The 17745-nt window shown below is 39.3% G+C and overlaps 1 protein-coding gene across 1 annotated transcript in view; it reads right to left on the reverse strand.

Annotated features, from left to right (window-relative positions):
• CADPS (calcium dependent secretion activator) overlaps window positions 1–17745 on the reverse strand; it is a 153517-nt gene that overhangs the window by 16415 nt on the left and 119357 nt on the right. The window contains exons 15-16 of the mRNA XM_089919888.1: window positions 8173–8309; window positions 4306–4493 (exon numbers count right to left, since the gene is read on the reverse strand). Coding sequence (XP_089776014.1) covers window positions 4306–4493; window positions 8173–8309 — 325 coding nt within the window. The remainder of the gene's footprint in view (window positions 1–4305; window positions 4494–8172; window positions 8310–17745) is intronic.

A 17745-nucleotide genomic window follows, 5' to 3' on the forward strand; every position in this document is an offset into this window, starting at 1 on the left:
TGCTAATGCTGGGCAGGTAGTAAGGCAGAGAGGTTACAAATCCAAGCTCCAAAGTCAGAATATCCATGTTTGAATTAGGCCCACACAGGTATTCGCTATGAAGCAAGTGACTGAATACATCTGAGCCTCAAACTCCTCAGCTGTTAGGTGAGGAGAATAATAATACAGATCTCACAGTGATGCAATAAGTATAAAATGACGTAATATATGTAAATAGCACTTCACACAGTGCTTGGCATATAGCAAACACGTATTAAACGGTGGCAATTATCCTTATTTTATTTCAATGTTACTTACGAAATCTAACAATGGACTATTTTACTTGTTATTATAACCCACAGAAGATAATTTCAGAGGTTGATGGGATATTACAGATGCTCTATGTGCTCATTTTGCAGATGAGAAAACTGAGGTATAGAAGTGAGATATGATAATCCTAGATTTATGCAGAACAGGTTCTAATACGCAGATCTTTAGAATCTATGTGCAGTGCTGATGTAGTACAAAGAGGAGGAGCTTTGGACTCAGAATATCTGGGATTTTGCCACCTCAATCTACAGAATTCAGTTTCATCACCTGCAAAATGGGTGTCAAAGCAGCTAACCTGAAAACGTTATAGCAAATGAGATAGAATGTACGAAAGCGCTTTGTAAACTGTAGAATTCCACACAACTGATATTTAATATTACGATTTCTTCTTCCTTTAAAAATGCAATGCAAACATAGACCCTTACAAGCCTCAACGTGCCACTCACAATCCTTTTCGGTAGTTTTTCACAGCACAGGGAATAGGTCAGGCTCCAACAAGGGTGGCCATTTACTCTCTGCTCTGCTTCAGGGCTGATCACGCCAAAAGCAGCACCTTGGACAGCAGCCGGAGAGGCTTCCTTCAGGCGCCTACAACGCTCTACGCACTCTTTTACTGGCTGCAAGCTAACTTCTACCTTGCGGTCTGACCCTCACAGGGAAACACAAAACTCCACTCCACCTTCATCCTTGTATACTGCGAGTTCAGAAGATGGGTGTCCGCATGGGATCGGGGCATTCTTTGACCTTCACTATTGGACCTGCATACATTGACTGATAGCCTGCTACATTCTCCAGGAGGTGAAAACTGGCATTTTCATTTGGTCTGCCTACAAGTGAACTGTATATATTTTAGGACTTAGAAATATCCAAGTGAATAAATTCATGCTGAAACATGAATACCTCCTTGTGAACTTTGTGTAGTTTGGCAATGCCAGGGTCAGAATGTCCATTACAAAACCTCAACAACAAAACTTTAAAATGTCAATGTTAATTTGGGGCGAGATAGGGAAGGTGAAGAAGGACACAGGATAACACTGGAGATAACTGTAATAATCTATTTTAAAAGGGAATAAAAGCCACGAATTTGCCATTTTACCAATTCACAGAGAGAGCGTCCCTAAAGGACACAGGAAACAAGACAGGATCAGTATAAATTTTAGAACTTAAAAGTGCTTTCAAAGTGACCTCATCATATAAACGATTCTAGTAAGAGTCATTAATTTAGTGATAGACATTACTTTGTGCCTTTATTATAAACCATTATTTGAAGATGGATTTCTTTCATGAGATAAACGTAGAACTGAGAGGGTTTGCTAAAAATGATGGACCTACTATAAATGTATAAACCCATCTTATGCCAACCCATTTTATTTGCTTCTTAGCCATAGTTTCAAAATTATTAAACACGGGTTGCTTATTATGAATGACTTGGTAAGGTACCAGGCCCCTAACTAGATGCCACTAAAAAAAGCAATCTGACTCATGATTCTGTTTACGTACTGCTCAGTTAGCTGTTTTGTTTTCAATGCAAACATGTTTTAAGTGTCCCTAAATACCTGACTCAAATTCATTCCTAATACACGGTATTTTTGTCCATTGCTAGGATTTTTTTTAAAAGTGCACGTTTGAACAGAGACTTCAGGAATACACAAAGCTTGGGGTTTGCTAAGGTGGAGGCTGCAGCATAGATGGGGGGGGTAGAGAAGGTCACAGACATCGCAAAACACAAGCCAATACACACATAACTTCTTACCTTTTGGGCTCTGGATTTGCCTGGGTTTTGGGATTTTTTCTTTTTTTGGATTCCTTTCTGGTATCTTTTTTGGCCTCCGGTTCAGATGGGGAGGGAGTTTTGCTCCCTTCAGGGTCTGTATCTGGTGTCAGCCCACTAAGGTGCGCATGCATTTGTTGACTTTGGAGAAGGGGCGGCCGCATGGGGCATGCAGAGAGTGTGGCCAGCCATGGGAGAATCAAGACCACACATGCATGCACAAACAAAAGAAAGAAAAAGAAGGATGCATCAAAGAGCAAGAGCAAATGCATTCAAACTAAAATAATAAGCAAAAAAAAAAAGATGCAAACTTGCATAAGGAAAATCAGAACTGAAAATAAGAAATCCAAAACTGTTTCCATGACAAGATGTATAAACCTAACTGTGAATCAAGTGGCAGTCTTACAATATGAAATCCAGACAATGTGTATCATAATTCATGATGATGTTTACCAGGGAGTTTACAAAAACACTTCATTATTTTATAACACTTCCTTATTCAGTAACATATGTAGAATACAGTGTGACAACCCAGAGAATATAATGCAACTTCTCTCTCTCTCTTTAAAGAATTCAGTCCAAGAGGCTGTAACAGATAGTCATCAAAGTGTATATTTATAAAAAGCTGAACTATGCAGAGACAGTCCCCAGGTATCAGAGTTTTCATGAATATCTCTTATGCAAATGAAAGGTCATGTGCTGGGCTAGCAAACCTTATAACAATGGGAGGTGAGGAAAACCTTGTTGCCTGTTAAATATTCAAACCTACAATGCTATTGTTATCCAGCTCTGAATGTTGAAGTTGCATCTCATAAAATCTACCAGTGCTAGAGAGAGGAAAAGCACAGAACTAACCCCACAGACACTTCAGAGTTGTAGAGCGTGCAAAGATGAAGATGACTGATACAGTTCTGATTTAAAAGAAAATGCAGTCAACTCTGGATGCTCCCACATATGAATTTCCGCAGAGCAGCAACTTGTTCATCACAGGCTGGGTTTCTGAAGATACCTAGTTTTCCTTGGGTGTGCCTTCCCTGGCTATTGGTTGAGGTGTCCGGGGTAATGTAGGGCTTGTCTTTATAGTAATGTGAGGCTACATACACTGGGATAGTAAACTGGCTGTGGCAGTGTGGAAACTTATTCCATGTCTTCACGGCCAAATGGCAATGTTCTTAAATTATTTGCTGCCTTGTGTTATTCAGAACACGGAACTTTTCCTCCAGGAGCTGGGCAATGTCTAAAGAAAGAAAGTACTTAGTATGGAGTTGGAACTGATGTTCTGGTCTTGTCTATAAAACCTATAAACTGAGGGGGTTGATTACACTGTGATCTCTGAAGCTCTTCCCAGCTCTGCGGTTAAACGCTAAGTGTCATGATTATCTGTGCCTTCCAGCTTCACCTAGCTTGTTTCAGCTCTTGCTTTGCCTATGCAGAGCATTTGTTTATGCTGCTCCTTTTGCCTGGAACCACTCAACTCCTACTTCAGCACTCAGCCCAAGCAGCGATTCCTCGAGGAGGTTCTTCCTGCCATCCTGCCACCCCATCTGAGTTGTGTTCCTTTATTAACTGCTACCATGGAGTTTTATTCCTTCTTCTCAGAGAACCAATCTCTATATAACTCTGCCCTCATTTGGTGTCTGGTTTTTGCTCACCGTGCACGCTGAAGGTATAGCAGAGTACCTGACCCTCAACAAGTAATCATTAAATATTTATGGAATGAATGATAGCAACAACAAAGGCAAATACTTATTTAGCCCTTGCCATGTCCCAGGCATTGTGCTGAACCCTTTATATCCACTTGCATCCTCTTGACAACCCCATGAGGACACTATCATCCCTGTTTTACAGATGAGAAAACAGTGGCAGAGCGGGTTTAATTACCATCCAGGGTCATGGAGAGCAAATGGAGCAGTCATGACTTGAGCCTAGATTGTTCTAATTTCAGAGACCACTCTAGAAGTCCTGTTTGCCATTTCTGTTAAGTCTCTTGAAAGGAGAAGAAATTCAGACCTGTGTGTTTGTGTGGCTGGTGTGTGCGTGCACGTGTGTGTGTGTGTGTGCGCGCGTGTGTGTGTGTGTGCGCGCGCGCACGCCCACTGGTCTGTACTACTGAGGGAATGCGGATGGATAGAGTTAGAGATGACCCTAAAAGCAGGACCAGTCATAAACCATGGCCAGTGCCTTAAAAAATATTTTTAAAGGAATACCTCTGGACATGTGCTTACCTGTTCCCATGGACGTGGGATGCACAGAAGGCAAAGCTATAGTGAAGGAGGGTGGGGTCAATCATGGCGCCATTTTCTGCCCGTTCAAGCAAATCTCTGAGGTAACAGAGATGTCGGTGACACCCTCGGACTCCATTTCGGGCGCAATACTCGTCTAGTACAAACACCTGGCCAGGACTGAACCAGCCCTGTTTGGAGAATAAAGGAGAGACTTTCTTTTAAATATAGGTTGGGTTTTTCTGGGGGAGAGCTGCTAGAGTTGGGGATGACTGGAGAAGGGGGTTAACAATAGCCACAGAGCTAACACTTGCTGACTGCTTATTAAGTACCAGCCGCTGTGCCCAACGCGGTGTGTGCTATCTGGTTTAGTCCTCATGACAGTCCTATCAGGCAGGTGCTGCTATCCCTGTTTGATGGTCGGGAAATTTGAGCTCAAGGGAGGACACAGAGTTTCCCCAGCATCCTGCAGCTAGTAAGGGATGGCATCTGGATTAGCAGAGGGCATGATTCCAGAAAGAGAGGCTCACCCACTGCTTTAACACTGAAGCGTACACCTTAAAAGAGTGTTGGAGTGTGGGTAGGGCACAGTCTTGGTTACTGATAAGAGGAAATAATAACATGAATGCCTTAAATTGGTACAGTGCTTTACCCTTGACAAAGAACTTTCAGTTGAGCCCCGTAACAGCCTTGAGAAGCAGACAGAGCAGGTTTATCTCCATTTCACAGATGAGGAAATGGAAATAAGAGCTCACAAATAACACAAAACAGGCAGGACTCAAACCCAGCTCTGTCTTTCTTCTTTTTAATATTACAGAATATACCTATTAACATGGAAATATGGTCACAATGCAATAAATTATTGTAAAATAGTACATAGAGTATGATACTATTTGATTCTTATTTCACTTTTTTTTTTAACATCTTTACTGGAGTATAATTGCTTTACAATGTTGTGTTAGTTTCTGCTGTATAACAAAGTGAGTCAGCTATATGTATACATATATCTCCATATCCCCTCCCTCTTGCACACCCAGCTCTGTCTTACTCCAAGTCTTCTGGGTGTTTTTTTTGTTTGTTTGTTTTTTTAATACTCTGGAGCATTAATAAATACTAGGATTGGTCTACATACATGCTAGGACTTCATAAATCCTTTCACTTTGGAAGAAAGAAGTTTTTTAGATTTAAAAATGAAGATAATAACAGAACTTTCCAAAGAGAACAACATGACTAAGTTTTCAAGTTGTGAATCATATAGGGTTCAATTAAACTGAGAGGAGCTTCCTGTGCCCTGGCTGAGCGTTTTGCCTTATTCTTTCCCTGGCGGTTATTTGTCTTCTTATCATGTATTTGCTTGCTGCAGGACCACACAAAACTCTGCTCTGAAAGAGAACCCGGATGGAATCTCCGATCCAGAGCAGATTGGTAGGCATGATGGGGTAGAAACTACTGCCTCTATCGTGCACTTAAGAGCTGATCAGACAGGCTAAGCGACTTGACACTCAGAGGCACCCTTGGAACAAGCCTGAAATCCAATCACTTCTTTCAGTTTGGGTACCTTTCTGAAGCAAGAAAGAAACCAACTGAGGTGATACATTGTAAGCAGAGAATTTAGGATTGTCTTAAATATAAATTTAATTTCACTTTGAGGGTCTTCTCTGAGTCATCTTTTGAATATGGCTCCGTCTTGGGAGAGAAAAGGCAAAAGGAGAAAGTGACCAGGTGGCAGGTAAAGGCCAAGGAATTGCAGCGAGGGAGGCCCCTGCCAACACTCTCCTCTGGTATTAGTGATCCGGGGAAACTTCTATAGACAACATGCAGCTCAGCAATGCATCCAACGAAAGACGGCATCTTTCCTATTTCAAATGATAAGTTACTGCAGAGGGCGGGAGAGTAGTCGAGGCAGTGGGCTGCCCCTATAGGCAACTTCTTTGCCACTCCATCTGCTACCCCAAATGCTAAATCTTAGAAACAACACTGCTGTGAAAGATTAAAATATATTTTCTACGACTCAGATGACACCAAGTCTTTTGTAGATGCCAAAATAGCTGCTTTGAAAAGAGTTGAAGAAATATCAATTAGGAACTCAGTCGAAGACACAGAAAAATTTATGTATTCCTGCTGGTCGGTCTCCAAAACTAACTGAAAAAAAAGATTGTAATAATGAGAAAATGGAATATATAGAGGCAGGAGATAAGGTCTTTTTAATGGCTGTTATTTTCTGAAATTTGGGGGTGATGATTAATAGATACAGGTACACAAACGGGAAAGGAAATTGTTTTATGATATTCATAATTAATTTTGGATTTTTAGGCCTATACATGATTCACAGGGAGTGAGCTTCAAAATTTCATTTCTGGTTTAATTTTTTCTAGAGGGCACTCACTCCTTAGTGATGAATTTCTTAGTGAAAAAGAAAATTGTTTTAAGAAATTAGGATTTGAAAAAAGTCTTGAAAATAAGACTCCTCAAAAAATTCCTCAAGAGACTAGGAATTGTACATAAAAAGACATTATTTAAGTTCAGAGGCATATTCTTACAAGTTTCACGAATGCAATTTATAATTACACGAATAATTACATAATCGTAGGAAATACATTTGAGAAAAACTGCCTTGCAAGGCAAGGTAAGCTTTTCTTTTTTTTTTTTAAGTCAAAATGATGTATTCCTTTCCAATTTGGCAAAGTTCAGACTTCTGATGAAGTGATTCTAAACCTGAGATAATCAATGAATCTTTTGTGAGACGAAGATTAATAAATTATTCCACATAATCCCGCTTCTGTTTTTTAGACTATTTTATCTACCATTTTAAATATTTTGGATCCTGGCACAAAACAAGAAAAGGAATTTAAAACAAAAAAATTAGTCAGGACAGATTTAGGGTATAGCCATACCATTTAGACAAAAAACCCAGATTTTCATTATATTTATGTTAATATCAATAATATGTTAAATTTAATAATATACAGATATATTAACCTTAGTATGTGGAGTCAGGGATGAGGCTTTTCCTCTGTGTAAAGCCATTTCATCCTTTCCCCTCACCTTTCCCATCTATAATGTGGGATTAATAGCCTTTATCTTTAAGCAATGAAGTAACAATTTCTGGTTTACAGAAGGAAATAAATTGGGTCTCTTTTAGGCTTTTGAATTTGATGGTATAACCTCAAATCTATCTTCGTAAATCTAATAAACACGTAATAGCGGTCCCTTAAACTTAAATGGATTTAAATCTAGGCTTAAAATAGGACTTCAAGAAATGTTCATGCTCTTGCTGGAGAGCGGGACTTCCAAACGTCTAAAGCACCACACGAAAATTCCCCCAAAGGGTGAAAAACGCTTCAAATACTATGTAGAAAGAAGAAAGCCACTCAAACAAACAAACCCAAGCCCATTTACCTTATGAAAAGGGAAGTGAACTTGATTTACAAATCATTTTGATCTTTAAAAAAATAAATAAAAAGGACCCATTCATTTCTGAGACAGGAGCACAGGGTCTTACTATGTGGGGTGGGGTGCGAGGGGAATCTTAATGTCTAAGAAACCGAGGCAATTTTTACAAGTTCTCCATAAGCAGGTGCCAAACTCAATTACCCTCTTGAGAATATTTCTCATGTAGCAGCTGAAAAGGGGGAAGCTCAGATAGGGAGGCTGGGGAATTGGATCCGTCTCTACTGATAACTTCCTCCCGCTCTGTCTTCTTTCTTTGGTAACTAAAACTATCTCAACACAGGAAATCAAGAAGACATTTATAATTGTTAAAGGGGCTCCACAACAGAGAAAAGAGCTTCTGACATAAAGGTAGAAAAATATTTTATTTTTTGAAATGTTATCACGTTTCAATTGCTGTATACCAAAGAATATACTTGCCAGGCAAGAATAGGAATCATTAAGTCTGTGATCCAAAGTAAGACGTTGCACCATCTCAAAGAGGGAAGCGTGGTCAAAGTTACAGGGGTTGGAAGAGATAAATTCATCCATGCCATGTTTTTGAGCTCTATCTGCGTCTGTTCATTTATACATGTAGAGAGAGACACAATTTAGAGAAACACATCACATTTTCTTTGACATTTCAAATACACAGGAATTCACTAGGCATTACAAACGCTAGCTGTTTCCCCCTTACCTCCCACCAACGTCCCCAAGATATTCTTTTTATACCTCCCATTGTCAACTTGCATCACTTACTGGTGAGTTTATTGCATTTCGGCAAAAATATATTGGCATCAACATGTTTATCAAATGATCACAACTCCAGTGCATTTATGTTGTTCTTGAAAAACTAAGCACTCGACCGTAACTTCGCCTGCGTTTCACCAAACACTGAAAGCAGATCGGATCTTTGCTTATAAAAGCCTATTTAGCTTTTAGGTTAATAGATTCTGCCATTCCAGTGGTTATATCTAGAGCAATTTCTCTACAATTATTGGGAGTATCTGGAAAAAAGGGTTATGCTGATTTTCAGCAAAGTGACAATATTTTTATCCTCCCCTTCCAAATCCCCGTGGCCGATTTGGTTGCACAAAAGGTTTGGGTCCCCATCCTCCAAAATTAAAACAAAATAATAACAAAAGATTTTCATTGAAACCTGGAGAATAAGTTCAACGGGAATTTAGTTTGTGATAGCCAAGGACATTGCCTTATAGTGTGCTTACTCAGTTAGCGAAGCTTATGAAAGACAAACAAATTTACTCAGCAAGAGCTATGATCTGCCACTTATTGTGAATTAATAGTCTCAATGTATTCACACTTTTCCTTACAGGGTGAAGGCTGTAGGCAAAACCTCCTAAGGGCTAACTAATTAATCTCAATATGTGTAACTAAAATAGTCTATATTCAATCGGCAAAATAACCCAGAGAATCCGACTCGAGTGAGACCAAGCAAATCCCAAAGAGGAAGGAATGAAGGTCCTAGACATTAAGGGAATCGGCTCACTCTGTCTCATATTTACTCATTGTCCTGAAATGCTGTGAAGAAAAAGAATCTTAAATCAAGCAAGAGTTTATTCATCCCCTTGCGTGCAACATTCTACTGGAATACGGGCACCTGCCAGGGACCAGTGATGCTGTCAGGACATGGGAAAACGGATTTCTGACTTGAGAGGGTATTTGAATAATATTTTCAAAAGTGGCCTTCATCCCAGGCAGTTTTTTCTTTCCTCCCTGCTTGGGGGATGGCTGAAAATGGGGGTTATAGTTGCAGTGTGATATTACGATGATGATTTCTCCTCACATTATTAATTTTGTGTATCCTTCCAACCTAAATGCATGGTATGTCAGATGTATGCCCTCTTTTTGTTGGGTTTTAAATCTTCAGTCATCTTTCATAGAAGCAGCAAGTGGTCAGTGTTTGAACAGGATGTGTTGTTTATGCCCAAGACACACAGAAGCAACGGTTACCAGAAGGCAAGTTGAAGAATGTCTGTTTTAATAGCCAAATCGCTCTACTAATAGGATAAAACACAAAATTCTGGAAGGGATATCACATCAGCAGGAATTAAATTAGAGAATCTGAAAGAATCCTCTTTGCTGGGTTAATTGCCTCAGATTTGTCTTCAGGAAAGTGCTTTCAATTTGAGTTTAGGTGCTTTATCTAGGAGGATTCTTTTGTTTGGTAATTTGGTCTCCAAGCTGTATTTCTCCTTTGACTCAGGATGGCTAGAAAGAGAGGTGGCCAGGAAGTGGGTACAGGGGAGAAAGCTAGCTGCTTCTAGGATGTGTGTGTGTGTGTGTGTGTGTGTGTGTGTGTGTGTATGTGTCTGGCTCAAAGCAAGTGTCTTAAACCTGTTCCAACTTTAGTTGTCCCCCTGCAGGATGGCACTCCTGTAATCCAGGTGATACTGCTCCGTCCCTTAGGACAATTCTGCCCTCTCGCCCCCATCCCGTCAGTCCCCGGAGAAACTAACAGTGGGGTACACCCATTGCTCATAAAAAGCCTCACTCACTCCGTGCCTCCCAATTCTAGCAGATAGATGAGGCAATTTGGCTAGCATCAGCTTCTTGCTCTCAGGTTTCTCAGAAGAGGCTGCAGGCTGACAAATCGGTCGGGCCCTTTACTTGGCCAGTTTGCCTCTGCTATTTTAGTGCTCTTCAATTACGATGGTGCAAACAGTCATTTAGCCAGAGAGAAGGGGGCTCTTTTGTAGCTGTTAAAAATACGCCCCACGTTTGAAGTCTCTTCCTCTATTTGCTGAACCTCTTGAAAACTCTGTGATGAACTATTTTGCATGGCTGCCCACTCAGGAAATGGATCTGGAAAGAGAGCTTGCCTCCTCCGTGGAGACCTGGATACAGACCTACCCCCTCCCACCTCCCCCATCCATCATCACAAGACGGCTTTACCATGCTAATTCTTGGCTTAGACTTCATCTAAAGAACAATTTTCATTTTTACTTACATTTTAAAGCAGGTTTTAAAATATGCTTAAAATCCGCCTGTTTTCCTTTTCCGAAAGTAACCCTATCAACATAAAAATTCCTTTTTCCCTTCTTCCTTCTTTCCCCTCTGTCAGTTCACATGGGGGTGACTGAGCCTGGGACTGATTTAAGGAGGTCTGGGTGCTCCTGTGAGCTCCGCTTTTAAATAGGTGTGGGATACTGGCTGAAGTGTTGATCTGTCTGAGTCTCAGTTTCCTCGTGTGTCAAATGAGCCGAACTTTTAGTTCCCTTTCTGCTGCCACTGTCATTTAATCATCCTTAAGGTCCCTTTACACCTTCCATGGGATGGAGCTTAATGCAGTGGGAATTTCCAGCAAGTAAAACGAGCAGCCCTTGGATTTTGCTTACACAAAATCATCATTTACTCAGAATCAGGCTCATGATCTTAATGGTTCCAACAACTCAAGAGTGCTTAACAGGGTGGCTGGCTCCCATGAAATTTCTGAGAGTTTCATTGAGCTTATTACATTCAGACGAAAAAAAAAAAAAAATAAGAGGAGCAGTAGGCCAGGAATGCTTTTTTAAGGTGTCCAAGGAAGGGGTGTGATTTTGATGCTCCATCCAAGCAGGGATTTTGAAATTTTTGTTCTCTGCTGTGTTCCCACAGCACCTAGAACAGTACCTGGTACACAGCAGGCACTCGAAACATATGCGTTAAAATAATGAATTTATCTCACTGAGATAAATAAACGTACTCTCGAAACAAATATTTTCTATTTCTTGATTTTAGGAAATGTTGATACACTAAATTCAACAGGCATAGTTTATCTGAGCTAGGATAGCAGGTGATTAAGTGGGTGGGCTTAGAGGGTCACGAAGACTGAATTTGAGGCCAGCTCTGCCGTTACAGGGTATGCAATGCGAGGAAGTTGATTAGTGTTTCTGAGTCTCATTTTCCTCATTTGTAAGTTGAGAATGGTGTTTGAGTCTACCCTCAGAGAGGACTGTTGACAGGATCTGATAAGCAGAACTTGTAAAGCACCTACATGCCTGGTGTAGACTAAGTGCTCAAAAACCTTAGCCATGAGTGAACGGGCAGGCTTCTTAGTGCCCCCAAAGCCAGTTTGTTTAATATTCTTAGAGACCAAGGCTTTCACTACATTGATCGCTATTAACCTATATTGTTAGTTATAGGCTGCTTCCTAAACCATATTGTTTCTAGGAAGCTGGGAGTCCTTTCCAAGCTCTCTGCTTTATGCTTCTCCTCTGCCCCTGTATAACCAGCTCCTATTCTCTGTCTCTGTTTTTGCTGGGTGATGTTCCAATTTCTCCATGGTCAGAACACACACTTAAATCCCCTGGTAGATAAAATGTTCCTTGAGGGGTAAGTTTCTGATCTGTTACTTCCCCTGGCAGCTACCAGAGGAGCCAGGTCCTTAGAAGGTGTTTATTAACTGACTTACTCTGACATTTGCATCCCAGGAAACTTCCCATCGACTTTATTAAGGGAGTCACACACATGGGGATTCAGATGGCATCTTGCAAATCCCAAAGTGGGAACATGTGTTCTTAGGGGGAAAAAAATCTTATAAAAGGAAACAGAATTCTAGGTGCAGGTGTCTTTGGATACCATTCAGATTGTCTGCCTGTGTCTCCATACATGTCTAGGACCATATGCATTACATATGTTATCTATTTTAAAATAAAACACTGCAGTGGTCCAGCTGTTCCAAATTCTGTTTCAAAGAACTTGTGGGTGCTTCTCAAGCAACACCACCTAGTCATCCTTGCACGGTCCCAGTCTGTTCTTCTACAGTGCTGAACATTAAAAACTAAATCCTCCTTGCAATCGCATTTTGCCCTGTGCAAACAATTGGAATTGGTTGATGAGAGAAAAAGAAAACTCCAATGTTGACATTAGCAAGGGGAAAACAGCCCAGAGCAAAAGGATGAGAAAGTCAATTCCTGGATTCAGGACACCCTGGGATCAATTCCCTTGCCAATGTTTGGCATGTGTCAAGGGAATGCAAATGAATTTAAATACTAGGCTGAGCGAAATAGAATTAGGAGGGTAAAGTAGAAGCTTAAAACTCTAATGATGTTTGGATTATCTCTTGCTTTGGGAGACACATACCAATGTTCTTTTTCATTAATATATGTACTTTTTTTTATTATTTAAGAAATCAAGGATCGACTGCATTTTAAGAATTTACTTCAATCTTTACCTTTTTCAGACCTGGCTGAATAGTTGCTCAGTCCTGCTTAGTTTGTAAGGGCTTCAAATGTATTGAAAATGGGCTATGTAATTTCATAGGCTCTGGAGCTAGGGCATAATTCAACACATCTTCCAAACAATGCTTCTTGTTTCACTTCTGGGCTGTAATTGCATAAAGATTTTGGAGTTCTTTACAGCATGGGCATAGGAGACTGACTTCAGACTAAACTTAGATGAATAAAGCTGATCTTGGTACCTAAACTACATTTATAAACTTAAAAGAACTATCAATGGGTATCCATGACACAGAAGCAGGCTGATGGACATGCAAACTTAGGGAAGGCAAGTATGCTTTCAAGAGGAAACTAATTAAAATTTTTACCCCAAGTTTGCTCAGAAACAATTTTGGTTTGGCATTTAAGGAATGTTGGGAAAATAATGGTTCCTAAAGTGATATGATTATGTGGATTTTATACTCTCATTTAATCTACTTAAATTTCAAGTGATGTTCCTAATTGACCATCCTATCGTTTATTTTGTCTGTGATGTTCGGGTTCATTTCATGTTTGATATTCTTTTTCTTTTTCTCCTTCACAATGGGAAAGAATATATCATATTTTTTCATGATCTCGTCTTAATAGCAAGCATATTTGTGTGACCTTTTTTCCGATAGAAAGAAATTTAGATAGCTTTGCAATAAGGTCTACCAAATGGAATTTTCTTGGGTGGGAGGGGAATAATATAGCTTTCCAATTTTCATTTTGTTGAGATTTTTCTATTATCCCAACAGCTCGGGGAATGAATACAAAAGGTCAAATCTTTTTATTTTGTAGTATTACCTGTTAGAACTTTTTATAGGCTAGGTAAAAAAATTCTGCTGTTGAAAATAACTATGATTGTGTTGTTAACAAATTGTCTGAGGGAGGCTCCTTCCTCTAATGAATCCCTTTTATAATAAACTAGGGGTAGCTGCTTTATCACTGAAATTCAGAGCACAGTTATGGCTGTTGTTATTCCTGATGGATGCTAGAGGCAAGAGAATAGCTCATGGAACTATAAAGTCACTGTGAACTCGAACTGCAAATTAAAAGGTGACTTTGTATCCTTCCTATATGGAAAATGTGTGCTTGTCATATCTGCTTGACAGTACAAGAGTGAATGTATGGTTTGGACAATAACGAACAATGACAGTAGTCAACCTCATCAGAAGACATGAAATAAAGAAATGACAATGATTGATGGCAGCTGACTGTTTACGGATTTTTCTAGAAGAGTTTTTCTTGGCATGATCAAGTGACCAGGGGATGTTGTGCCCTGCCTGAGCTCTGCACAGCAAGCAAAAGACTGGTCCTCCCCTGCCTGCTGCCCTTGAGAAACAACTTAATTCCTTCATGGTCCCTTTGACTCAATCGAGCTAACTTTCATGGCCAAGAGAGGATGGCTTCTTCCGAAGCTATCAAGGTCCACATTGCATTTTGCAGAAATCTCTGGCAATACACCCAAGGGGATAAACATGTGGTATTTATTTCAATGTTCATTTTTATAATTCTTCATAAGACAAATGCTTCGAGTAAAAATCATAACAGAATTTTTTGTCAATGATCTCAAAACCAATAAATGATTTGTAATTTTCCCTGCTGTAGTTACTACATTTTCAATTAATTTACACAGTCCTTGATAATATTTTTATGTCCCTGCAATAAGAGCAAACACAAATTTTCTATAGTTGACTAATTAATAATGTATCTTCCTATAAATCACTACAGGTCATGAAAATACTCAGCGGATTAGTGAATAGTATGTTAAATGTGTTTGAAGCAGTTAACAATGAAGTGACCCTTCATTTAAGATGATCTGTTGACATCCTAACATGGTATTTGGAAAATTTTGGCCCTGATTGTGAGAGACTATCCTTTTAAAAAGTCATTTACTTTAGAGTGAGAAGGAGAGTGATACACAGTGTGGTCTGGGGTCACGCAAATTAATATTGAATTCATTCTCTGATGTTGCATTCCTGCAATGTAGCAACTGCAAGTTGACAGTACAAGAAGATGCAGCAAAAATCTGAGACAAAACTATAGAAGGAATTGAGGCAAACAACTATTTGGGAGTCTACCAGGATAGCAATGCATTGTTGTGCAAATACATGTAAATTCACTAGAACAAAATTCATTCAGTCATCTATTCATCCATCCTTTCTTTTAATCTTTAAAAAAAGTATAGCAAAATCCTAAAAGCCCACAAAGTTCACATTCTATGGTAAGCTTTTAAAAATGCCTCATCGGACATGGAAAGGAAAGGAAAGTTAAATTATCTGCTTGAAGTGGTAAAAAAAAAAAAAAAAATCTGTCTGCTAGCCAGGGGTACATTTATGCAAAAGAAAAGAAAAAAGAAAGAAAGGAGGGATAGAAAGCAAATTAAAGAAAAAAACGAAAAGAAGAAAGGACTATTATTAAATGGTCAGGAGAAATGATGTGACCTACAACTTCTAAGTTCGCATTCAAAATACTCAAGTACATATTTGCCTGCTCTCTTGACCAATTTTTCTAGCTCCCTCTAATGTCTAGCTTTCCCTCAACACATTTTTGGTGGACAGCTTTTTCCTCTATGAACAAAGGAACTGTGTACTCTCTTTTATTAATAGCTCAAATAGTGAAGAGAACGATGTTTTTATGTTTTAAAGTTTCTTTTTTTCTCTTACAGGTGTATTTTTAGAAAAATGAATACAAATACAAATGATGTCCTAAAAGTTATTGTTGTCATTGTTCTTGGGAGAGCAGCAGAGAGATATTTGAGACCAGAGGTCAAAACCCTCCATGACATTGTGAGATTGTGAATCTGAAGCTTCTGTGAATAAGCTACATGAATTCAATTGGGTCCTTAATGTCCTGTTTTTGTGCGTGCTAGTTGCATGTATTACATGTCTCTTTTCAAAATTAATCCTCTCTTGGGTCTTAGAGCACACCCTCAAGCCAGGTAGAATGAATTCTTTCGTGTTCAAGTAATGAATTTACTTTATTGTGTTCTGCAATTTCTTGGAATCTTGCTCAGTTAACATCTTTGGGTTTCCTACCCCACTCCCCCTTCTATTTGTTAAGGTACCCGTGGTTACCACACCATTGGTTCGCTGACCATTCTAACCTTTGGAATGGGAAAGGAAAAACAATAGCAACACATCATCAGGGTGCAAAATGATCTGTTTTCAGGCATTAAGCAGTCAGGTAGCTGTGAATTCCACGAAACAAAGGCATTATTTGCCATTTTGTTGTGACGTTCATTAATATTCTTGGAATAAAAAAAATTAGGATATGTTCATGGTTGGCTTTACTCAGAGGATCATTTGATGCCAATATGAAAGCCAAGGAGAGGAGGCAATTATGCACACATCACATGCATCCTAGTTTCAGTATGAAGCTGACATTTCAGACCTACGGTCAGGAAAATAACATGAAAAGTTTTACTACAAAGTCTAGACATGAGGAAGATTTCAGAGGAGAGGGAGGAAGCACATTGCAGGTGTCAGATAATCTAGTCTGATTATCTGAGCTGTGCTAGCTATAGGGGAACACTTACCCTTCAGTCCAGCTAGAAGTTAGCAGGGTAAGAAGGAACAAACCAGAATAACATAAAGACTAGCAACAAGGCTCAGGAAAGCAGACAGGAGTTCTAACCTAGCAGCTAAAGTTCTTGGGTTTGAGCAAAGATTGAACAAGAAAACTTAAATGAAACAAAACGAAAAACCAAAGTCAACCCGCCCCCCAAACCAACAGTAACCAAGATCCCCCTAACTGTTGAAGACTCTTCAGGTGGTAGCAAAATCAGAACCATTCTCAAAGACATCCAACTTTAGGGATCTATGATGTGATTAACACTTATCAGTTGAGAAACAGACATCAGTATGAGACTCATTGCAAGTGATATATCAATCATTGACCAAAGAGCAAAGCTTAAAATACCCCCTCCCCCTGCACTCTTGAGAACGGAGGTACTGATTTTCCACTGTTCCTCTAACACATTGCACAGGGATCGGGTGTTTCAATGAGAGGCCACTTGGCAGAATAAATCGTGGCAACACTCAACTCAGTGATTTGGACGTCATTTCCAAGGTAAGCAACATTGGCCTTAAAACACTGGAAAATTGCAAGTATTTGTTTTAAAAAGTTGTATAGCTAGGCACTGACTTAATTTTTTCAAGTTTTAACCAAAAAAAAAAAAAAAAAAAAAAGAGAGAGAGAGAGAAATTAAATCAACAGCAACACACATCAAAAAAACCACAAAAGAACAAAAAGGTTTACAAGTTTGGTGGAACCCTCCCAAAGTCATTGTAGAGTCACATACAGACTAATGAATAGCAGGATCTATTTTTCTTTCAGTTTTTCCGATTCCATACAAATACTCCACTCCACTCTTAGACGTGTCTTTTCAGTTTGAAATCGAGCTTTCGAAATTGAAAAAAAATAAAATCTGCACCCAGAAGTCTGTTAAACTGAATTTAGAAAGACCCAAATAAACTCACAATTACGCTCAAGTATCCCAAACTGTAAAATATTCCATTCTCAAGTTTCCCTTGAGCAGACAGCGACATGACAAGACTGGAGTGTTTATTTTTCTCTATCCAAAAAACCTATCCCATTTCTCTGTAGCTTCCCTTTGCCATGTAAATATTAACAAAGTGATTACAAAGTTAACTCAGAGAAAAGTTGTTCTTAAAAATCATTCATTTGCAAGAACAGCAAATACTTTGAGCAAATATTCAAAAACAGGGATTTGATGAGATGTGTACAGAATTAAGTATTTAACAATGACCCTTACCTTTTGGAAGTCAGGGAGATCTTTTTAAAATGCAATACT

This window comes from Delphinapterus leucas, chromosome 10, assembly GCF_059928025.1.
Source record: "Delphinapterus leucas isolate spDelLeu-1000000601 "Yukka" chromosome 10, BTC_Dleu_Yukka2, whole genome shotgun sequence".
Taxonomy (NCBI): Eukaryota; Metazoa; Chordata; class Mammalia; order Artiodactyla; family Monodontidae; genus Delphinapterus; species Delphinapterus leucas.